Source organism: Aethina tumida, chromosome 4 (assembly GCF_024364675.1).
Source record: "Aethina tumida isolate Nest 87 chromosome 4, icAetTumi1.1, whole genome shotgun sequence".
NCBI classification, from domain to species: Eukaryota; Metazoa; Arthropoda; class Insecta; order Coleoptera; family Nitidulidae; genus Aethina; species Aethina tumida.
The window spans coordinates 3299652-3326693 of record NC_065438.1 but is presented as its reverse complement, the minus strand read 5'-3'; the positions used below and the strand labels follow the sequence as shown (position 1 = coordinate 3326693).

The following is a 27042-nucleotide window of genomic DNA, read 5'->3' as shown; positions in this document are numbered from 1 at the left end:
AAGAATTTACTGTATCAGTTTATTGACAATAATTTGTTGAGTACTGTTTTTCTATGTATATATAAGTTTTTTTATAATTTATGATATTCACTTCTTAACTTAACATAACATAAAAAACCAAATCTAATTGGACAACATACAATTTTTGACAAAATAAAATTTATTTTTAAATTGTTGAGTCGTGGACTGAAATTTAAATTTTTTCTTGTTCTTTAGATACCAAAAAAAAAAATCATTATTGTGACGAATTTAATTTTTAATTTTGGAAAAAATTGCTTAGTAATATTTTAAAGTGACACTGAAAATAGAAGAAATATTGAAATAAAAAATAAAATAAAATATTTGAATAAATAGTGATTAATTTTTGTTGATTTTTGTATAATTATCTTAAAAATATATATATTTTTTTTAAACAAGTGCTAACTAGGTACAGTTTTATTTAGTCCTGAGAAGTTTTTATTAAAAGGAATTAATTTAACTTTATTGATAAATAATAATTGTATTAAAAATTAGTGAAGAATATGTTAAAACAATATTAAAGATAATAAAAGAAAGAAAAGTATTTTAGTATAATCATTTTATTTTTGTTACACTTGTCACACTAATATGGGAAAAATTATAATTATAAATTGTCACATAAAAACCTATATTTTCCAATGATTTGATTGGTATTCAATAGTTCCATCATAAACCTGTTTACATTAAGTCGCCCCATTGTACCAATCAATTATTTAATATTGATAAAACATGTAAATTACCTTTTAATTAATTGATTAAATTCCTAATGTTAACATTAGAAACTTACGTAAAGTTACATCAATGAACATTTTTATAACTACATTTTTATTAACACGACTTAAAATAAAACCAAAGTAAATATTTAGACAATTATACGTGTTTATTGTTTATAAAAATGTGTCGCAACAATGATAAGCACTTCGTCTCGTCTAGAATTCCTTATTGCGTCCGATTCAACAAAATTTCACCTACATACAAACTCAAATAATTCCGACGTGTAAATAAAGGAGTCCGTATTCTTGTAAGGGTTTGTTGCGATAACCAAATTGATTTTGTAGCAGTAGTTAGAAGCAAATCGTGTATTGGTCGGTGGGTATACGATATCCTTAGTATAATAAGGTAAAATATACATTAACGACAACGGGGTATACGTATCGCCGCTACGGAGGCCCTCCAATTAACTTAATTTGAGACTTGGAGTCCATCAACAAACTTTACCTCTAACATGCAGGACCGTCGTCAATATGGGCTTATTGTCATTACTTTAATTAAATTTTACAGCAAAATTTATTTTCGTAACTTCAAAAACATTCACTGTTGTGTGTGGGTGGTTTTTGCCCTTTCTACAAGTGTGTGATTGTTGTCTCCCATACCCCCGGGGTGGTAAACAATTTCAACCCAACTTTAGACTGCTCATCGGACAATTAGTTAATTTCGTACACACGAATTATGTTACTTAGTGTGTGTTTATTCTTAGATTCCGCTGTGTAAACTTGATCAGATTATTTTACGGTCGCAACGCTGTATAAAATACATAATCGCATTATTTTCGTACCCTTTTAAGTAATTAGTTTTTTCATTATTTTATTAACACGTTAAGATGGACCCATTAAAAGAAATTAGCCGTTCATTTGCGTTGCCACAAAACAAAACGGGCCATTGTTTATTAAAATAAAGTTGTACAAATATTTTGTACAAACAAATCGATGTGTAATAATTTTATTTAACATAAACGCACCGTTTTTCCACATTAACATTCGACGAATTTTGCCGATTTTGTGCTATGAATTATTTATAGAGCGATTTTTTACAAAATTATTCGTCCGGTTAAGTGTAATTAACCCAAAATTTCGCGATTAATTGCTGTTTTGTCAAATTTTCCACATTGTTTAGATAATGGATGTAAATTTCTGATAATTTTGTTATTATTGAATAATATTGAACAAATTCGCAACGAGTTTCTAAACTGGGTTTTCACACAACCGGTCAGTGCCGTATCACAGCCTATTTTGGTCCATTTACTTATATTACTAATGTTATTAACTTGTAATAATGAGTGGTGTAAGTGCGCTTATTAATAGACTAAAGATGTGTAAGGCCGATGAACTTAATTATGTCATATATACAAGTTCAAACTGTTTGTAAAGTAAACTGCACTCTTCTGATAAGAGTCGCACGATAACAGACCGTGATAAAATTCCGCTTGTAATCATCGTCATCAATAAGCAGAAAGATACGGCGAACGATTACGATTTTTTACAACCATATTTTATCCTAGCGACGCTTGAAATGTTTATAATTGGACAAACTGTAGATTAAAAAATGTAAAACATGACTGAAATCATTAAAAATTTCATTGAAGTATTAAGTATTTAATCCTGCTATTATGATTGGGCACGCTTTCAGAAAAATTCGAATTTACCATTTTCTAGGTGAATGGCACAAATTTAAAAAATGGAAAATATATTTGTGTTAAATATACCCCACAATATAATTAGTCATGACTTTTAATCATTTTTGTAATGAATTTTAATTCTAATTTGAAGTGGCCAAGTTAATGAAAATAATAATTCTATCCTATAATATTTATTCCTATGATGAGAGACTTATAATTAGAATTTTATGTTGTTCATTACAACGAATCAATTAAATAATTGACTTACTATAAATGTCAAATAATAATAATTAATTTTTTATAGTATTGTAATGAAATGAATAATAATTATTAAATATATTTTTATTTATGATTTTATATATAAAAAAAAACATTATTATAATGTAAAGTTACTAAAATTAATGGAAATTGTAATTTTACTGTATAATAATTATTATAACAACATAACTTTACATTTTTCAATTAGATAATTAATTGTATATTTTAAATAATTTAATAAAAATGTATTATAATTATAAAGATATGATTTTTATTGATTATTATTTCTTTTTTTAATAATAAATCAATTTAATTTTTTATTAAAGTTAAAAAATATTAATAATCTTAATTTATTCCATAATAATTAATATTTTAAGGGCACAATTTTTAATAGCATATATTTTTTTTAATATTTACTACGAATCAATTAAAATTTAATTACATAATTTAATTAATTTAAGAGAAATGTATAAAAGATTTGTGTAAATAAATAAATAAATTCATTTTATAATAATATAATTATAAAAATAATAATTATTAAATATATTATTAGTTTATTGTTTATTTATAGCTGCATAAATTAGTGAAAGTTGTAGTTTCAGTATATATTTATAACAACAGAATTTTCATTAACGATATTTTTTTCAATTAAATTTTTAATTATATAATTTAATTGATTAAATATTCTAATTAATAATAAATAATAAAAATTAATTTATTTTTTGGTCATTAATGGAAAGAATAATAATTAATAAATATATTTTTACTCATAATATTTTAATTTTTAATAATGAACCTTTTTTTTTAATTTACAGTTATTAAAATTAATGAAAATCGTAATTTTATTGTATAATATTATATTTTTTAACAAAATTTTTAATTTTATATTTTGTTTGTTTCAATAAAAATATACGAAAATGATTATTTTTCCTTTTTTTATAATAAATAAATTTTATTTTTAACTTAAATTTATAAAAAATATTGAAAATTTCAATTTATTTCATAATAATTGTTGTTGTTAATCACATAATTTTTATTAAAATTTTTATTTTATATTTAAATAGAAGATGTTAATTTTTTTTTTTTCATTTAAAATAAATGCTAATTAATAATAAAAATGAATTTATTTTATAATCCTAATTATAAAGAATAATAATTAATAAACATATTTTAATTTTTAACAATTAACCATTTTTTTTAAATTAAAAATTATTAAAATTAATTAGTATTTTAGTAACAATGTTTTTGTTTTTTCTTTTCATTTTTTACAACAAATAAAATTTTTGTAAATATTAATAATAAAAATATGTTATCATAATTATAAGATAAAGATTTTTACTTATTTTATAATTAATGTTTTATATTATTAAATACACAATTAATTTTTTAATTACATAATTTAATTGATTTAAAGGTTAAATAATAAAAAATAATTTTATTTTATAGTTACATATTTTCATTAACGTTTTTTGTTTTAATTAACCAATTTTTAATTTGACATTAATGAAAATTCATTATATATTATGTATTTTGATTGGTTTAATAAGAATTTATGAAAATATTCTATATTATAAGATTTATACGAATTTTTATTAAAGATTTTGTTTTATTTTTTTTTAATGAACCTATTTTTAATTTTTAATTTGACTACAAAAAAAAATTAATAAATATTGCAATTTTAATGAATAATAAAATAATATTTTCAACGAACCACTTATTTTATTTTTATAATTGATGATAAATATAATAATTTTATTAAATTACTCCAATTTTTTTGGGAAATGATCGTCTGTGGTTCGAAATATTATATATAAATTTTCCTCGACCATCCTTTAAAATTATTTTGAAATCTGCGGTTAATTACCTAAAAATTTATATTTGTTGTAACATATATTTTCAACAAGGTTGCCAAACATCCTATTGCAATCAATCTCGAACATTTCCTTGAACACGAATTAAAAAAATCCTGGACCTATGATCTCATCGAACAACTCAACAAGAACACGCGTTATTAAAACGGATATTGCGTCCCGGGTGCAACATATTAAACAATCGAACTTAAAAATAAAACCCGGCCTCACGTTAGATCATCGATCGGGCGATTTTTTTAGTTTCTCGGCCCGATCGGAGTGAGCGAACATCGTCCGGGACAAGTGGGTAGAATGTATAAAAATTAGGAAGTCACGTATCCGGCAAATAAAAATATATGTCGGAATTTAAAATCCCCCATCTGCAGTGTCTGCTGGTATCATAACACCCTAAATATTCACGAGTAGCTCCGGCCATAAGCCGGGAGCATACGCGCCAGGCTTCCTGCTAACTGCACTTCCTACAGATCTTTCGGCCTCCTCTCCCCGCCGCATCTTCCTTCCCTTACCCCTACTTTTCGCGTATTTCCATGTATGTGTCTGGGGTGTATGCGATATTGCCCGGCCTCCTAACCATTTCGCTGCTCTTTATCTTTCTTATATTATCATTTCGCTGTATTTTGACACATGCGGATTTCGAAACATTGTTCTTACGTGGAATAGCAAATAAGTTCTCAATTTAGATGAGATTTCCAGGATAAATCGTCTGTAAACCGCGTGGTTTCCAACTTCAAATCTACACCACTTTTGTTATATGAATTATATTGTTCTACAACTACAATAACTGTGACAACTAAAGTAAAAATAGCCTGGAAATAATAAATGAGCCTATAAAGTCTTTACCTGTGTCATAAAAGGTGTTTTTAAAAAAAAAATATTTTTAACTTGATCATATGCATATATATGTAGTCTATTCATATAAGGTATGGAGTGAAGTAAACAATACCTAAACAGTAGATTAAATAGAGTATAGTACGCCGAATTTGTCAAAATTTAGTCACTTTTTTATTACATAAAGTTTAAGTTACAGTTTATAATTTTTTGATTCAATAATAATAAACAATATATGGCTCCAATTTTGTTTTTATATAAATTAGTTTCTTACAGCATTTTCATACCTAGTTTGAATGGAGTATATTATACCAAATTTTTCATAATTTAGTCAATTTTTTATCACATAAAGTTTAAGACATATCTTATAATTTTTTGAATTAATAATAATAAAAAATAGACTTATAAAGAATAATATTTTTGAATATTGGACTATTTTATTAAAATATTTCAGTATTTCTTTTAGTTAACTTTTTATAAATCTTTTATATGGCTTCAATTTTTTTTTATATAAATTATTTTCGTACAGAATTTCTGTATCTAGTTTGAATGGAGTATATTATAGTATTTTTTTTTATAATTTAGTTAATCTTTTATCACATAAAGTTTATGTCATGGCTTACAATTTTTTGAATCAAAAATAATTTAGTCAAATTTGAATATTTGGTTGTTTTATTAAAATACTTCAGTTTCTAATTTAGATATTTTTTTAATAATCTTCTATATGGCTTCAATTCTGTTCTTATATAAATTATTTTCTTAACAGAATTTCCATACCTAATTTGAATGGAGTATAATACACAAAATTTTTCATAATTTAGACAAAGTTATAGCTTTTTTAACCGATATTTAAAAAAAATATCAAATAATTTTTTGCTAAATTAGTAGTAATTAATAAAATTGTTATTTGTTAACTTTTGATTTCTACTTCAAATGTACTCTGTTTCACTTTAACACAGTCTTGAAGAAATTTATTACTTCTGTCAACTTTATTGAATGAAAGGATCTAAAATAGTAATTTATCAATTTAACATGTCCTTAACTGTCATAAAAACGACCTTTATATATTTAACATGATCTTTAATAGTAATATAAAATGATTTTTAACTTATTTTATTTCTATATAATCTTCATTTAATCAATAATATTTTCAGTATAATAGAGATTAAAGCTTTTTTAGAAAGCTCTCCATTATACATTAAGTTACATGGTTTGATTTCTAATTAAAGTGTACTTTATGTCACTTTTATGCTTTATATTCTTGAAGAATTTTATTACTTTTGTCAAGCATATTAAGTGAAAAAGACCTAATTAGGTTAAAAAGTCTTTAATCATGTCATAAAAACAGTTTTTACATATTTATTTTAACAGGATTATAATGTAATTAATTTGTTTCAAAAACATAGTAACAAAATATTTTTAATTAAATTATGTGACTAACTAATTCATTAATATAAATTAATTTAAAATAACATGATTTGACTAATAGTTTTTGATTTCTACTAATTTTACTTAGTTGTTAATTAATTTTACTTTTATAAACTTTCTTCTTGAAGTGTTTCAATACTTCTGTCTAATATTGTGTGAAGATTATGGATTAAGCAGATAATAGAACCTTCCTTAATAGAATAACTAATGTGATGATGCAGGAGCCATTATGTTTTGCTCCTTTTTTTACAGGGGCTTTAATAACCAACTATCAAGATGAAAAATCACACATACACACATCACATAGTATCACCTAATATGGATCTTTAACCTAATTGCTAATTTCTAGTCCATATCTAGATGGAACAAAATAAACAATGGTAGAATAATTTACTATTTGATTAATAGCTTTCTTGGCATAATCAACTACAATTATAGTTTCAAGCTTTTCATATTATCTTTTGATTCTACGTACGTATGTTTTATTTCCAGTAATTAAATCTTGTAACTAATTAAGACAAATCATGTACATAAGATGGGTGTAATTTTATTAAGGTAAATTGTCTTTAACATAATTGATAAATTACTACACTCAACAAGATCAAAATGTGTTGTTTACGCCATATGTTAAGATTTAATATGCAAATTGTTAGTTTATTAATTGGCATGACTGATGGTGAACAGGCTTAAGCACCAATCAACAGTTTATTACAGTTTCGATGATTATCTGCTTATTAAATGTAGTTTTTCTGAGGCACGAGACACGTTATAACTAAATTACTTTTTTAGTTTGTGCCTACTTTGGGTTAAAATTTAAAAACTAAACATAAAATGTTTTCAGTTATGTTAAAGAGTATAAAAAGGCCCATTAAATTAAACGAATTATTCGTCTCATAACCCTAATTGATAAATGCGAATGTTTGTTAATGCATGACATGGGGATAATTGACACCCTATCCTCGACGAAAGGGCCCAAAGTGTGGTATTTACTGGGAAAATGGCCGACGCGTGCCGCGAATCCCGAATGCAATTCATAAGGGTTTTAACAAGACTTTGGGACCGAAACTCATGCCCAGATTTATCATACATACCGAAATTACATTTATAAGAACTCGGTCGTCGCAGTACATTTTTATTATTTCGCCAAGGACGATGCTTTTATAAAATTGCGACACAGTCGGTTAAAATTGTCTCGGGGGAATTACCGGTAATTGAGTGTTAATATAACGTGAAATTCTACATAATTGTTTGCGATCATCTTGTTGACCGCAGGTTCGAATCAAATGTTTCCTGACACTCTATTTTTGTGCGATGTTTTTAAAATAATTGTGGTGTAATAGCAATAAATTTTTTCTTAGATCTAGGATACACATTCTAAATAGACACTTCAGTGTAAATATAGAATGTTCTTTAATGTTGGTTACATGTTTATGATGCATTATTAACCCATATACTTTTTCTCGTAAATTATAAGTTCAGTTGAATTAAGTTTTTAGTTTAAGGTTTTAATATAGATTAAATGTGAAATTATTAAGTCATTTTTTAAATATAGACTTTAAATATTTCTGTTTATTAAACGTTTTTCCTTCTTCTATTTATGATAAGAATAAACTATGATTTTCCAAAACTATTTTAAAATTTACAACTCATCTTCAATGTATTTATAGAATTTTACGTTTAAAAGTTGTTCATTCAAATCTCGTTGTGTCTTCACAAATGAGGAATGACTGTTGGTTCTTCTTTTTCTGGTTTATTTTTGACATTAATAATCAGTTATTTACTGTATAATAACAAATTTTATATAAATGGAAAATTGATACAATAACTGAATACAATTATGTTATAAATCACCCTTTATAGGGAATTGATCTTTCATAAAGTTGAAGATGAAAGACTGTTATAAAAATATTAAGGAACCAATATGAGGTTTATAATAATATCAATATATTCAATTGATCCTGTCTTATATATTTTTCTATTTCAAATAGCAACAATAAGCTTTAGAATTAATAATCCTTAAAATTATTTATAAAGCTTAATGTTCAAAAAAAGGTTCATTCAAAGTTGTGGACCCAGAAAAGTTTAAATTGATAATAAATGTTCATAAATGAAAAATGACTTTTGGTTCTTCTTTTCCTGGTTTATTTTTGTCATTAATAATCAGTTATTTACTGTATAATAACAAATTTTATAAAAGTGGAAAATTGATACAATAACTGAATACAATTATGTTATAAAACACCCTTTATAGAGAATGGATCTTTCATAAAAGTGAAGATGAAAGACTGTTATAAAAATATTAAGGAACCAATATGAGCTTTATAATAATATCAGTATATTTAATTGATCCTGTCTTATATATTTTTCTATTTCAAATAGCAATAATATGCTTTAGAATTAATAATTCTTAAAATTATTTATAAAGCTTTATATTTAAAGAAAGGTTCATTCAAAGTTGTGGGCTCAGAAAAGTTTAAATTGATAATAAATGTTCATAAATGAGAAATGACTGTTGGTTCTTCTTTTCCGGATTTCTTTTTGTCATTAATAATCAGTTATTTACTGTATAACAACAAATTTTATAAAAATGAAAAATTGATACAATAACTGAATACAATTATGTTATAAATCACCCTTTATAGGGAATGGATCTTTCATAAAAGTGAAGATGAAAGACTGTTATAAAAATATTAAGGGACCAATATGAGCTTTATAATAATATTATCAATATATTCAATTGATCCTGTGTTATATATTTTTCTATTTTAAATAGCAACAATAAGATTTAGAATTAATAATTCTTAAAAGTATTTATAAAGTTTAATGTCTAAAACAAAGTTCACTCAAAACTTGTGGGCTCAGAAAAGTTTAAATTAATAATAAGTGTTCATAAATGAGTAATGACTTTTGGTTCTTTTTTTTACTGGTTTCATTTTGTCATTAATAATTAGTTATTTATTGTATAATAACAAATTTTATAAAAATGGCAAATTGTTACCAAACTGAAGTCAATTATTTTATAAATATCCCTTTATAGGGAATGGATCTTTCATAAAAGTGAAGATGGAAGACTGTTATAAAAATATTAAGAGACTAATATGAGCTTTATAATAATATTATCAATATATTCAATTGATCCTGTGTTATATATTTTTCTATTTTAAATAGCAACAATAAGATTTAGAATTAATAATTCTTAAAAGTATTTATAAAGTTTAATGTCTAAAAAAAGTTCACTTAAAATTTGTGGGCTCAGAAAAGATCAAATTAATAACAAGTGTTCATAAATGAGGAATGACTTTTGGTTCTTTTTTTCCTGGTTTCTTTTTGTCATTACTAATCAGTTATTTACTGTATAATAACAAATTTTATAAAAATGGCAAATTGTTACCAAACTGAAGTCGATTATTTTATAAATCACCCTTTATAGGAAATGGATCTTTCATAAAAGAGAAGATGAAGGACTGTTATAAAAATATTAGGATATAAGATTTGTAACAATTTTGTCAATATGTTCAATTAATCCTTTCTTATATAATTTTCTATTTCAATTAGGTAATATAAGGCTTAATATTTAAAAAATTGTTCATTAAAAGCTTTTGAGTTCAGAAAAGTTTAAATTAATAATAAGTGTTCTTCTATTCTTGGTTTCTTTTTGTTATAAATAATTAATAATAACTGAAGACAATTAAGTCAAAAATTGCCCTTTATGAAGAAAATATCTTTCATAAAGGTGAAGATGAAGAATAAGAAAACTAACACAGAGTCTTTAGAAGAGATTTATCAACTGCTTCCCTTTTTATCCAGCTATTATCAATTTTGCTTTAATTTTGAGTCTTTAAATGTCACATTTTGATGCAAAAAATGAAGGTACTCTTATTCTTTTAACTCGTTCGCATAATTAGCCACACCACAAATAAACTCTAACCCAAAATTGTTATATAGAGCAATTCGCTGCGCAATGTAAACGTATTATTTAATTAAAATGAACGAATGGCATCCAACAATGTTCATCACTTCATAATTCAGGGCCATGTGGTTCCTGTTGGAAAGATTGTTCCGCGAACGAGCCGTTATTATTTCTGCACGGACGAAATGGTACGGAATAAAAATAACACCGCCGGGGCATTAATTTCCCTCTTTATTTTTTACTTCAAAGAACTTAAATATCGGTAACTGGAAAATAAAGAGGTTCGTGTCGGATGAGCTAAAATAAATACACTTACACGTCCGTGCTTTATTTATGTGCGTCTATTTCTGATGCATTGTCGTCTTTTGCCAATTTCCATTGATCTAGTTGTGTGTCTTTACGATCATCGTAAAGTTTGTAAATATAATTGTTTATTTTGGACGATGCCAGTTTTCTGGGACTGCGTTGGATTTCAGTTTCCATGTGTAACATAGATAGAAGGCGTGTTACAAACTGGGCAGAGAAATATTTACATGGGTCAAAAAAATAGTGCAACAGGATTTCAGTGAGGTCGCGACTGCAGCCAATTTAAATACCAACCTGTCATCATTAATTTATGCCTTGTTTTGCTGGATAAATCTAGGATTATTTTTTATTTATTGATCAGATTGATTGATGTTATTACATTTCATGTGTTTTACTTGTTATTCCATATTTGTTTCTAGTTTATGTGAGCTAATTAATTTATTACACGTACACTTAATGTTATTAATTAGGAACATTTTTAAATAATTGAGTGTTTATTTATTACTTAACTTGTTTAAATAGTAATAATAATTTATTTTCAAGGTTTTTCTAAGAATTGTTGTGAAAATACAACTGTAAAATTAAACAAAATAAATAAAACTACACTGTAAATTTAATGGCGTTTAACAGTTATGAGGATCATAACTATTAAATGGTATTTTATGTTTTTTACTTATGTTAGTAATGACATTATTTTTAATAGGAATATTGAACGTCAAAGGCATTAAATTAAATTATATTGCCAATTAATTGACAAAATGTATTTTCTATTATATTTTTGGTTTTATTATAAATTAAATATAATAAAAATTAATGTATAAAAATTTAATTACACCATAATTTTTATGGTTATTATTGAAATAATATATAATAAAACTATAAACAACTTTCATACAATGTAATATATATATTATTTTCTTTTTATAATGTATATTTATATAATAAGTAATTAAATTAATTGTTTCTTACATTTATTTATTAATGAAATATATTTTTTCAATAATTTTTTTAATATTGCTTTCTTTTTTATATAAAATTTTATTATTTTTTTATTGTATAAAATAATAAATAAAAAATAATTAAATATATAAATAGTTTTCTTAAGCTTTAATAATTATCACTAATTTATTAATCAAATATATAATTTTTTCAACAAATAAATCAAGTATTTTTTTTTTAATTCCAGTTTTAAAGCAATAAAAATTATAATTAAGTTTATTTTTCAATTTTTTTGTTATATATACGTATATTAAAGTAATTTAGATTAAAATTTTCTTAAACTTATAATTTTCATTATTTTATTAATGAAATATATTTTTTTTTCAATAAATAAATTAAATATATTTTTTTAATTCGGTTTTAAAGCAATAAAAAGTATAACTAATTTTGTTTTTGAATAAATTTTTATTTAGTATTACTTAAATTATTTTTTTAAGTGATCTTTTTTAGTAATTTATTAAATATACTTTATTGTCACAAGAAAATTAATTAAATTTTTATAAATAATCGTTTTCATTTGTATTCAAAATTTTATTAATTTTTTCATTATATATACGTATATTATGATTAATTTAAATTAAACTTTTCTTAAACTTATAATTTTCACTAATTTATTCTACAAATATACATTTTTTAACAAACAAATTAAATAATTGTTTTTTAATTCTGTTTTAAAGCAATTATAATATAATTAATTTTATTTTCCAATTTTTTTCGTTATATATACGTATATTAAAGTAATTTAAATTAAAATTTTCTTAAACTTATAATTTTCATTAATTTATTAATGAAATATATTTTTTTCAATATATAAATTAAATATATTTTTTTTTAATTCGGTTTTAAAGCAATAAAAAGTATAACTAATTTTGTTTTTCAATAAATTTTTATTTAAGTGATCTTTTGTAATAATTTATTAAATATATTTTATTGTCACAAGAAATTAAATTATTATAAATAATAGTTATCATTTTTATACAAAATTTTATTAATTTTTTCATTAAATATACGTATATTATGAGTAATTTAAATTAAAGATTTCTTAAACTTATAATTTTCACTAATTTATTAATCAAATATACATTTTTTAACAAACAAATTAAATAATTGTTTTTTAATTCTGTTTTAAAGCAATTATAATATAATTAATTTTATTTTCCAATTTTTTTCGTTATATATACGTATATTAAAGTAATTTAAATTAAAATTTTCTTAAACTTATAATTTTCATTAATTTATTAATGAAATATATTTTTTTCAATGTATAAATTAAATATATTTTTTTTTAATTCGGTTTTAAAGCAATAAAAAGTATAACTAATTTTGTTTTTCAATAAATTTTTATTTAAGTGATCTTTTGTAATAATTTATTAAATATATTTTATTGTCACAAGAAATTAAATTATTATAAATAATAGTTTTCATTTTTATACAAAATTTTATTAATTTTTTCATTAAATATACGTATATTATGAGTAATTTAAATTAAAGATTTCTTAAACTTATAATATTCACTAATTTATTAATCAAATATACATTTTTTTAACAAACAAATTAAATATTTGTTTTTTAATTCAGCTTTAAAGCAATAAAAAATATAATTAATCTAATTTTTCAATTTTTTTCATTATATATACGTATATTAAAGTAATTTAAATTAAATTAATTTATTAAAGAAATATATATTTTTTCAACAAACAAATTAAATATATTTTTTTAAATTCAATTTTAGTGCAATAAAAAATATAACTAATTTTGTTTTTCAATAAATTTTTATTTAATATTACTTAAATTATTTTTTTAAGTGATCATTTATAGAAATTTATTAAATATATTTTATTGTCACAAGAAAATTAATTAAACTATAATAAATAATCGTTTTCATTGTTATACAAAATTTTATTATTTTTTTCATTATATATTCATATATTATGAATAATTTAAATTAAAATTTTCTTAATATATATATATAGTATTGTTTTTGTTGTTTTCCAATTAAACAAAATTTTATTAATTTTTTCATTATATATACGTATATTATGTGTAATTTAAATTAAAGTTTTCTTTTGTTAATTGAGTTTTAAAGCAATAAAAAATATACATAATTTTATTTCTTAATTTTTTACATTATATATACATATATTAAAATAATTTAAATAAAGTTTTCTTAAACCTATAATTTATTGATCAAATATATATTTTTTAACAAATAAATTAAATAATTTTTTTTTTAAATTCAGTTTTAAAGCAATAAAATATATAATTAATTATGTTTTTAATAATATTTACGTATAATTAAATTTATTTAAACCTATAATTTTCACGAATTTATTAATGAAATATCTATTTTGCAATTTAAATAATTTTTTAAACTCAGTTTTAAAGCAATAAAAAATATAATTTATTTTGTTTTTCAATAAAATTTAATTTATTATTACTTAAATTATTTTTTTAAGCGAGCTTTTAGAGTAATTTATTAATTTGTATTTTGTTTAAACATTTTACACAAATATGAGAATTAGATATTTTATTTTTATAGAGATAAAACATGTTTAATATGTGTGAATTTATTATATACGTAAATATTAATTTTATTTTATAACAGGTTTTAACAACAATTAAAATTAAAATATAAACCATCACATTAATATTAATATAATGAAAATTATAACTAACGTATGCACCCATAAAACTTAGGGATTAGAGAATAGCACGTTTAACATTTCACATAATACTTTAATACAGACATTGTTTGAAAACAATAATCGATAATTACAAGAAGATCGGATGCAAAACTTCCGAGTGCGGCCCACTTGAATAATCAACCCATAATTAGTCGACGGATTTTAATTTGGGGCCGCGGTAAATTTAAATGGGCCACAGTACCCTCAGACGTGGCATAATAATTGTTAATAGGTAACCGTAAATCACTGTGGTTCAGAGAATCGGGAAGTAATTTTTCACGGCAATTTGTCATCATTCAATGCACGGCGACGAGCACATGGGGGCCTAGAGGGGGTGTGACGTTAAAACACCGTGCGACGCAACGACCGCCGTCTTCTAATAGGGATGACCTATGGCACCGGAATTTAAAATTCCAAAAGTGTACAGAACATTTTGTTTGAAAAACAAATTTGCAAAATAGAGCTAAAAGTTTCGGCCCGAACGCCGTCTCCACCCTCCCTTCGTTAATCTACGAACGTCCCGCGGACTTTACACACCCGACCCAGTTATAATATGCAAATATTACTAAATTCCACCAACACTCCGTCGACGTCTTCTTCTTTTCTTCTTTTATAATCATCTCTCCGCCACGGCCGCTCCGGACTCCGCCACCTACCCTCTCGCTTCTTGTCGGCTTTTTTGCGTTCGTGAAAAGTTCCCGCGTGATTTATACGCGCAATTACAATGCTAAACGAGCAACTCCACAGCACTATGTTTATAATGCACTAAGTAGATACTTCATTACCAGTTGGACGTGCACGAAATGTTCCATATACCTGTTAAATTAACAAATTTATACTACAATTAATGTGCCGATACATTTTATTATTGATTCGCATCAATAAAATTCATGCCTTTTTTTAAAAAAAAAAAAATGACGTACGGAGTAAATTATCCAAATGATTTAGGGTACGTCAATTAATCAAATTTTGAATATTTTAAATTGCATTTGGTCAAAACTGCACCAAATGGGCAGTTTGAACATGTTTATAAAATAAAAATCTAAATGCCACAAATAATTTTTTTTATTAGTATTATTTCAAATCGATGGTTAAAAAAAATTAAATTGATTGGGTAATAATAATAAAATTCACGTAAAAATATAAAATGATTTTTTTTAATGAATTTCACAGACCTATTAGTTTTTATGTTTATTAATTTGTAATACTAAAACAATATCTAATATAAACAAGCAATATAATTTAATATATTTTTATTATTACTATTATTATTAATACTATCATTTTTTTAATCTAAAAATCATATATTAATATATTTAAATAATTAAATAGTTAATAATTCCAATTACCAATTAAAGGTGTAATTAAAACATTGGTAAGAAAAATATAGAAGTTTTAACTCTTTTAATATTTTTCGACAGTATATTATTATTTTAATTCATACTATTCAAAATTATAAATTTCTATTTCTTTTTAATTGTGAAACATAAAATTGTTTAATTTTTTTTCTTAAAACGTAATAACCGTAATAATATCAAATATTAATATATTTAAATAATTAAATAGTTCATAATTCCAATTACCAATTAAAGATGTATTTAAAACATTGGTAAGAAAAATATAGAAGTTTTAACTCTTAATATTTTTCGACAGAATATTATTATTTTAATACATACTATTCAAAATTATAAATTTCTATTTTTTTTTAATTCTGAAACATAAATTTGTTAATTTTTTTTTTTTCCTTTAATTAACTTCAGTTTCATAGTCTGATATCTATAACAATTAATGTAAAAATGTATAAAATATACAATGGTTATTTGGTTATGAAAATGTATCATCTTCTCAACATCCAAATTGAAGTTACGAGTTACCATTATTTATTCTAAGAGATAAATCAAGTAAATTATGATAAAAAATGTGGCAAATGTCCTTTAATTAATAATTTAATTAATAGGAGATGTCTTAAATGCACCTTTAATTGGTAATTGGTAAGAAAAATATAAAAGTTTTAACTAATTCAGTGTTTTTCGACTGTGTATTATTATATTATTTTAATACATTCTACTCAAAATTATAAATTACTATTTCTTTTTAATTCTCAAACTTTGATTTTTTTTTTTTTCTTAAAACATTCATAAAGTTCACGAAAATCCACAAATTCAGTACTACCAACATATACTGAAACTAATTCAACTAAACTGAATATTAAACCCTTTGTAGAATACAAATATACATGAATTTAATTCAGGACGTCAGTCAGCTCAATTAAAATTATTTTTATCCAAGTGGCTCTTACAATAGTCGATATTCTTTCTAACAAATCTTTGAAAGGACTAAAAAATTACAAAATAATTAACAAATTATTAGTTTTGTAGGACAATATTTTTAACAACTAATGTAAAAAATGTATAAAATATAAAATAGTTAGTTGGTTATGAAAGGTTACCGTCTTCTGATCATCCAAATTGAAGTAACGTGTTACCATCAGTTTATTTTAAGATATATGTCAAGAAAATTGTGATAAAAAATATGACAAATGTTCCACAGTTAACAAAGAAATATCTTAAATGTACATTTAATTGATAATTAGTAGAAAAATATCGAAGTTTCAATTTTTTCAGCTTTTTCAGGCTGTACATTGTTATATTATTTTAATACATATTGCTCAAAATTATAAATTTCTTTTTATTTAATTCTCAAATATAGATTTAATAAAAATTTTACTTAAAACCTTCTTAAAAGTCATTTTCTACAATATCTCCACATTTTGTTCTACAAATCTGATCCTGGACTTAATTCAGGATGTCAGTCAGCTGATTTCAAATCATTGTTATACAATTATCTTTCGAATAAATCTTTGAACCGATTTTGAAAGGCTATAAAATATATCAGTTTTATGAGTATAAAAGGTTTTATCTTGTTTAACGCCTTATAACCACTTTAGAGACATATATTAAAAAAATTATGATAAAAAATATGGCAAATGTTCTGAAGTTAATAATGAAACGTCTTAAATGCACCATTAATTGATAATAAGTAAGAAAACTTTTTCAAGGCCAAACAATTCTTACACAATTTAGCCACCCGGTATATTTTTACTTGTATGGTTTAATTGATAAAAAAATAAACTAATTTTAATTATAATCTGTTATTTGGGTTTATTGATTTAGAATTATATTTAAAAAATGTGAATTTTTTTTTTGAAAATTTAAATTAAAAATAAAATAATAAAATATTTATTATTTTGTCAAAAAAATTGTAATAAAAAATATGAAAAATGTTCTGAAGTTTATCATAAATATGCACCATTAATTGATAATTAGTAAGAAAAATGGATTTTCCTGGTTATTAAGCTGTTTTGAGCCCTCTAGTGGCCATTTTCGAAACTTTTTTCGAGGTCAAACAATTCTTACACTATTTGGCCACTCGGTACATTCATACTGCTATGGTTTATTTGATAAATCAATTTTTTTTCTTGCGAAGTTATAATATTATCATTGTAATAATTTATTTTATTTTATTATAAAATTTTTCAAATTTATAAGTCACTAATTAATGTTAAATTTTTAATTTAAACTAATATTAATTACAATCTCTTATTTGGGTTTATTGATTTAATATTATATTTAAAAAATATGATTTTTTTTTGAAATATTTAAATTAAACATAAAATATAATAAAATATTTATTATTTTGTCAAAAAAATTGTAATAAAAAATATGGCAAATGTTCTCAAGTTAATAATAAAATGTCTTAAATACACCATTTATGGATAATTAGCAAGAAAAACGGATTTTCTTGGTAAGTCAGCTGTTTTGGACCCTCCAGCGGCCCTCTTAGAAGCTTTTTCAATGCTAAACAATTCTTACACAATTTGGCCACCCGGTATATTCATACTGACATGGTTTATTTGATAAACCATTTTTTTTCTAGCCAAGTTATAGTATTGTCATTGTAATAATTTATTTTATTTTATTTTAAAATTTTCCAAAATTATAAATCAATAAATTTTTAATTTACACTAATTATAATTACAATGGTTTTATTTGGGTTTATTGCTTTAATATTTTATATTTAAAAAATGTGAAATTTTATTTTAAATATTTGAATTAAATATAAAATATTTATTATTTTTGTTACAATTTTTTTGTATTATCTAATAGAACCCAATATTTATTATTAACTACAATTATATTATAGTATTATTATGAAAAATGTAGATATTGAATATACCGACAGAAAAACTTTTGATCCGAGTAAGTTTTGTGTGAGACATTATGCACGACAGAGACAGTAAAAGTGTGAAAGTGGGAAACATTTACCATCTCTCTCATACATGATATCTCTCTCAAAATACAGTGGGATCAAATATTTTTCGGTCTGTATATTATAATGTATAAAATTTGTAAAAAAAAATATTAATTTTGTTAGTAAATATTAAAGTCACATTCATAAATAAAATTTATATTTTTTTTATTTATTATAGTTATATTATGAATAAAATTATCAATAAACTGAATATGTTAAATTTTGGATGAAACTGACTATTTACAAGTAAGCAAGTACAAATAGAAGGTTTCTAACCTACTTATAAACAATTTCTAAATAATAAATTTAAAGTGACGCGACAACCTACAGCGAACAAACAATAGGACATGTAACCAGTTAGCAACAAAAAGAACAAAACGAAACACGGAAATACTAGAACCGCCGACTTTTGATAAATACACGTTCCATGGGTTAAAATCATGTTTAGAATATATCGATGTATATCGTCTAGGCAGGCCGGTAACATCCCAGGCACATCAGTGAATCTAACCGCATCTCGGCAATAACTTCATATCACGCTGTGATATCGAGTTGATAGCATTTTCGCGCGTCCCGACTTTACTTTCCCCACGCTCCTCCGTCTTAACGTTTTACTCCATTTTTTCCGTTCCGAGGCCCGACACTTAAAAATGCATCATTTAACTCAACGGCCACGGCTTAATTCCGAATGCATAATAATCGCCGTTTACTTTTTATCGCCGGGCATATTTTCATTTTCTTTGTGTCGCCGAGACGCAGCAGGATTTACCGCCTCCCATTATGTTATACTGATTGGGATTTGTTTTTTGTCCGCAGGTCGATTCGGATTTAGTTTTTGAAAGTGTAGACCAAACGAATTACAAGTCGGACGATAACCACCACAGGATAGCAAGGAGTTTGGAGGAGGATGACGGTGAATACTGGCTGACCCACACGGTTGGGAGGTTGAAGCGCAGCCTGACTAATTTGTTCACCAAACGTGACGCCGACGTCGCCTCCAAACCGGACAAACATTTGGGCAAGGCGAATAGGAAGCATCGACAAATCGGCCAAATCCAAGAGGAGGAGGAAAATGACCAACAACTGGCTGAAGATGAATATGATGTAAGTTATGTTACAGTGCATTTCAATTGTCCTGGGTAACTATTTTATCTGAATTTTGAGTTAAACTTTATTTTTAACTACAAATATTAATTTAATTAAAAGAAGAAACATTAATTTTTATTAAGAAATTTGTAGTATAATTTAATAATCTTGTGAATTATGTCTAAATATAAAATTTTTATTAATAAAAAAACTATTTTTTATTAATAAAAATCTAAATCTATATTATCTAAATAATATTCTTTATCTTTGAAAATTTGATAATAAACTTGTAATAAACTAAGAAGATTAATTTAATTAAAAGAAAAATTAATTTTTAATTTAATATCTTTATTTTAAAAGAATAAAATTATAAATTATCTCTAAATATGAAAGATTTATTGATAAACATCTAATAAACTAGAATAAAAAAATCTAAAGTATATATTTTAAATAATCATTATCTTAAAAGAATATAAATGTAGATTATCTCTAAATATGAAAGTTTTAAGTTGAACATAAATAAACTAAATATATTAATTTAATTAAAAGAAAAAAATTATTTTTTTATGAAAAAAATTAATAATTAATTAATAATTAATATTTTAACATAAATTAAAAATATTAATTTAATTAAAAGAAGAAAAGAGTGGAAAACATTTACATAAACATACATAAATTTTACTAAAAAAATGAAGTACACATTCAATAATCCAAAAAAAATTGTCAATTGTCTCTAACTATTGATAAGCAGGTAATAAACAAAAATTATTAATTTAATTTGAAAAAATAATAATAATATAATATTATTTTTTATTAAAAAAAATATGAAGAATAAATTAGAATAAATATAAATAGATCTCTAAATATAAAAATTTTAAGACAAACGTGTAATAAATTAAAAATATTAATTTAATTAAAAGAAGAAAAGGGCAAGAAAAATTAATTTTTACCAAAGAAATTGAAGTACACATTTAATAATCTTTATTTAAAAAAATAAAACTCTTAATTGTCTCTAAATATGAAAGTTTGATTGATAAACATTTAATAAACTAAAATTATTCATTTAATTAAAAAATAATATAATATAATATTGGTTTTTATTAAAAAAAGTGTGAAGAATATAATTTAAATAATATTTATCTTAAAATATTATAGTTGTAAATTATCTTTAAATATGAAAAATTTATGTTAAACATGAATAAACTAAAAATATTAATTTAATTAAAAGAAAAAAAGTCAAGAAACATATTTTATGAAAAAATTTGAAGAATGCACTTAATAAACTAAAGTTATTAATTTAATTTAAAAAATAATTTAAATATTAGTTTTTATTAAAAAATCTGAAGTTTATATTCTAAATAATCTTTTTCTTAAAATATTATAGTTAAATATGAAATTGTTATGTTAAACATGAATAAACTAAAAATAACAATTTAATTAATAAAAAAATGGACGAGAAACATTTTTGAATACATTTAATAATCTTTAACTTAAAAGAATAAAATTGTAAATTATCTCTAATTATGAAAGTTTTATTGACAAACATTAAATAAACTAAAATTTTAATTTAAAAATATTCGTTTTTATATATTTTAAATATTCGTTATTTTAAAGAAATTAAATTAAAATTAAATTATTTCTAATTATGAAATTTTTAGGATAAACATAAATTAAAACATTAATTAAAATAAGAGCAAGAAATATTTTTTATGAAAAAATTAGAATGTATTCATTTAATAATCTTTATCTTAAAAGAATAAAGTTGTAAATTATCTATAGAAAGTGTTATTGGTAAACATTTAATAAACCAAAATCATTAATTTAATTTTAAAAATAATAGAAAATCTTAGTTTTTATTAAAAAAATCTGAAGTATATATTTTAAATAATCTTTATCTTAAAAGAATATAATTGTAATTTTAAGATTTATAGATAAATATCCAATAGATAATTAAAAATATTTGTTGAACTTAATAACCAAATTAATTACTAAAAATTTAAATTATAAATTTTAAATAATTTTTCTTTTGAAAGAAAAATGTTTAAATTATCTCTTATTTTAGATTTATTTTTTTTAAACACCTTATATTTTATTTAAATATTGTTGAAAATTGAAAAAATTAGACGAATTTTTATTTTTATAATGTATTTTGTATATATTACGTAAACATAATTAATACATAAATAATAAATTATAAATAAGATCAGTATTTAATGATTGTTAATCATTATTTGAAAATATATGTTAATAATTATATAAATATTATTAATATTTGTAAAAATTGATAATAAAATTAATTGTTAATTTGTTTCATTAACAAGTAATCATTTTAATTCGATAATATTTGAAATTAAATATTTGAATATTACGATTTAACGTTAAAATTATTGTTTTATGAATTTTGTTAATTAATAATAAGTATATTAGCATTGATAAACATAATTATCTATTATTTTATTATTAAACATCGATTGAATTTCCACGCAATTAATTAATTGTAACATAAACAACACAATTTTAATAAAATTAATATGTTAATATCACGTATTATTGTTAAATTTTAACTTATAACTATACAAATTATTATTATTTTTATTTTATAATAAAAATTTGTGTTAATTTAAAATATTAATAAGAATATATACACAAAAATATATTTACACTAAATATTAATTTATGCTTTATATCTGAAATGATTAATTATTAAATTAATATTTTCATGTTTAATTTAACATTCATTATTAATATATATCTTAATAAATTGAAATTTTAATTTAAACTCTCAAAAATTAAATAATTTTAAATTTGATTTGCTTCATAATTTAATTTCTCTAATTTTTTCTTAAAATTTTTATTAAGTTAATTCAACTTGAATTATTTAATAAATTAATTAAAAAAATGTATTTTAACTATACATAAATGGTTTATTAATAAGTTTCAAGTAATTCAATTAAAATCAATCCATGGTTTTAGGACGAAGACGACGGCGAATGGTACGATCCTTCATCAGGAAGTTCAGGGTCCGAACCAATCGACGAACCTGAACCGGTCGACACGCATCCAGGTAAACCATCAGCAATGACCAACGAAAACGAATCCAAATCGTCATAATTCATTTATCCACAGAATACTACAGGATCACGTTGGGAGTAACCGAACCATACCAAGTTGAATACGACGACAGAAACTCGCTTGTGTTCAAGAAAATGGCAGAACATCTGACCGAAGCCCTGTCGCAGGTCTACAGCAACACCCCCGGGGAGCAGACCGTCACCATCATCAAAATCGGGTAAGTGCCCGGAAACTTTAACGACCGGTCAGAACGGGAACTATCCGAATTTATTTTTATGTCGTGTTTTACTCAAGATATTTACATGAACCCTCCCTTAATTGATTTGGAAGAGCCAAGACTTAAATCAGTCCTTTTGTGTTTTAGGAAACGTGAGGAAGATTCGTTCACCATCTTGGTCGAAGCCGATTTGGAAACCAAAGGGTTTTATAACGAGGCCAAACTGAGACAGGACCTCAAGGACCACGTGGACGACCACCAACGTCTTGGAAGCTACGCACTCATTCCGCAAGAGTTCAAATTTAAGAAATTCATAGGTTAGTAGTCTTAAAAATGGATTCCGGTTTATTTGTTGTTTTTATTTTGTTCGAATTTATTATTATTATTTACTTAGCGTCTGAAAACTATTGCAATTCTGACGAGTTCAAATGCAATGACGGAGGTTGCATCTCTAACGAGTTCATTTGCAATGGTCAAAAGGATTGTGATGACGGTAGTGATGAATTGTCGTGCCCAGGTAATTTGTTTTTTTTTTTATTTATTTTATTTGTCGTGTTTTGTTAAGTCACAATTTTGGCACGACGCCAAAGCTTTTGTGAAAATTGTCAAAATGTCGAAAATCACCAATAATAAACTAAATTCCTCAGTGAGGAACACTTTTAAACTTTAAAAAACTCTTGTTCCTGACCATTTCTCCTGAATGCATAGGTACCACCACCGAAGCTCCGGAGATTGAAACGACACCCCAGCAGGATCACACTGAATCATTATTTAACTTCCCCGTATTCCCCGAGCTAACGGTGCCGCCTCCCATAGACTCGGGCAGCGGAGACGGCGACTGTCGTGCCGACGACTCGGTCCGTTGTCCGGACGGTTCGAAGATCATTTGCGCTGACCAAATGTGCGACGGCAGGCGCGATTGTCTTGACGGTTCCGACGAACACGGTTGTCCGACCAAACCGCCCCAGGATCTTGGTACTTTTATGATTTTGTTTGGAGGACCCACTGGCACATGCCTTCGGGCACGTGTCCATTGGAAACCCGGCTTGTGGTCATTTAGTGGTGATGGGAACCAATTTAACAATAGATTATAACATCATCATTGTTCGAACGCCGACGCATCTCTAATAAAACATGGATCATTCATTGGCGACTCGAAAACTGACAGTTGTGAAGCTTATATTAACGAAAACATTGTGTTGTACCCACTAATTTTATTAATTAATTATGTATATAGATCATTTTAGTACTAATTGTGGCGAGTCTGCCTTGTATATAAAGCTCATTCAAACAATGTCAGGAACTTTTGATTAATCGATGTTGTTTGCAGCTTGCCGCATTGGGGAGTTCAGCTGCGATTTAGCAAGATGCATTCCAATCAGCCAAAGATGCGACGGCCGTTACGACTGCTCGGACAAAACCGATGAAATGGATTGTAAGTATTGGTTACTGGTACTTCCCAAATTCTTAGGGTAGTAACAAAAATATTGAAAACAGATACGTTCTATTCGTATTAATGTTAATTAGGCAATCCTAAAAAGCAAAGTGAACAAAAGATTTGTAATTTGTGAAGACTAAAAGATAAAACTGAGTGTGAGGCTAAATGTAACATTTCTAATTGTGCCGTTCATTTTAAAAAATATTACGTAAATAACATCACATTTATTTAGGTCCAAATGACACTTTCGAAGTCCAAACTTTAGAGGAAACATGTGAATATTTATTCGAGTGTAACAATGGCCAAATAATTTGTCAGAAATACGTTTGCAACGGATTAGATGATTGCTCAGATGGATCAGACGAGAAATATTGTGAGTCACGAAAATTAATGTTGTTGTAACTTGTTGTTAAAAAGGGTATAAATTAAAATGAAATTTTTGTAAATTAACCTGATTTAGGCTCGCCAAACATAAATATAACCGCGTGTCAAGACTATGTATGCGACGAAGGAAGAACGACGATTTGCCATCACAATCTCTGCGACGGCATTCCAAATTGTATAGATGGAACTGATGAAATGAACTGCGAAGGTAAATTTCTAAACGTTTAATTGTGTTTGTTGTACTTTGGTGGTGCTTTAAAGAATTGGGTGCTAATTGTGAGCTTTAGAAAGCAAACAAAGGATGTCACACAGAGATTACTTTCAAGTAACTCTATTCTATTATTCAGGTGGAACAGATTCTTTTGGAAGTGGTGAAGAACAGTGCGAATCTTTATTCGTGTGCAACAATGACCAAGAGATTTGTCAAAAATATGTTTGCAATGGAGTATCTGATTGTTCAGATGGATCTGATGAAATCCATTGTGAGTAATTAAGTTTGGTGTAGTAACTCGATGTTTATAACCAATAGATAAAAATATGTAATCATAATTTAGGCGTACCTTGCGAAAGATATGTACAATGCGATGAAGGAAGACGGTCAATTTGTTTTGATCAATTATGCGATGGTATTATAGATTGTAAGGATGAAACTGATGAGATAGACTGTGAGGGTAAATTTCTTAATGTTCCTAACATCATTATTGTTGTGCGTTAAGTAAAAGCTTAAAGAAAACAGCAAATCATTGTTTCTAATTGGCTTTTAATTAATTGTAAATCCACTAGGGTATATACCACTTCCAAGTAGTAATCTCAACAATATTTAGGTATAAATTACTTCTCTGGTAGTGGAGAAGTACCGGAAGAATGTGAGTATCCCTTCCGATGTGACAACGGTGAGATGGTTTGTCTAGAAGACGTATGCAGTGGAATATTTAAATGTTCGGATAGATCTGATGAGATATATTGTGAGTTATATAGTAAAATTAGATGTTATTGCTCTGAAACTTGATATATCAACTCTTTCATTATGATCTAGGTGACCTTAATACTCCTGCCAATATTGAAGAAAGAAATTGTAGTGATGGATCTAAAGGAAATTGTGGGGGTAAATGTGTAACTGTGAAAGTGCGGTCATGTTGACATGCTTTATTGTCAAATGTAATTTATTGTTTAATAATTGGCTTAAGAGCATTAAACTTATATGTTAAGTGTATCTGCTTTTTGATATTTTTGTGCTATAAACTCTTATGTAAAACAGTTATTGCCACGATGTCTCACAATTTGTAAAGAAGAAACCATATAAATTGTTGTATAACTGTATCAAAAATATAAAAACGTATAATATATAACAAAATTACAAGTTGAGTGAGATTTCTATTGTTTTTTATAGGCTGTCAGCAACCTAATTTCCAATGTGATGGAACCAAGTGCTTGAAACCGGACCAAATCTGTGATGGAGTATTAGATTGTGCTGATGAAACTGATGAAAGGGACTGTCGTCGTCCAGAACGTAAGTAAATCACATTTTTCTTGTACCTTTACAAGTATAATATTTTGGGACGATTTTGCTGAACTAAAGAATTGTTTTTCATGCTTATTTATATTTCCTCCATTTGGTGTAATATTAAATTCCTAACGCCTGATAGATAGGCAACCCAGAATACACCACCAATATTGAGCCAAAATTTCAAAGGTCATAAACAAATATTTTCGTTATGGTAATGAATAGTATCAGTCTTATTAAACTCTAATAATTATTTACTATCCAATGATACACTGAAAAAATAATAATAAAGTGTTTATAAGACATTAAATTAAATTTATATTATAGTTTTAT

General features: G+C 24.4%; 1 protein-coding gene across 1 annotated transcript in view; it reads left to right on the top strand.

The window, feature by feature from the left end:
• Window positions 1-26723, top strand: part of LOC126265310 (basement membrane-specific heparan sulfate proteoglycan core protein-like) — a 90107-nt gene extending 63384 nt beyond the window's left edge. Inside the window, exons 2-9 of the mRNA XM_049966307.1 lie at window positions 19825-20112; window positions 23068-23158; window positions 23221-23383; window positions 23531-23700; window positions 23778-23900; window positions 24092-24358; window positions 24714-24818; window positions 26596-26723. Coding sequence (XP_049822264.1) covers window positions 19825-20112; window positions 23068-23158; window positions 23221-23383; window positions 23531-23700; window positions 23778-23900; window positions 24092-24358; window positions 24714-24818; window positions 26596-26723 — 1335 coding nt within the window. The remainder of the gene's footprint in view (window positions 1-19824; window positions 20113-23067; window positions 23159-23220; window positions 23384-23530; window positions 23701-23777; window positions 23901-24091; window positions 24359-24713; window positions 24819-26595) is intronic.
• Window positions 26724-27042: the final 319 nt, after the last annotated feature.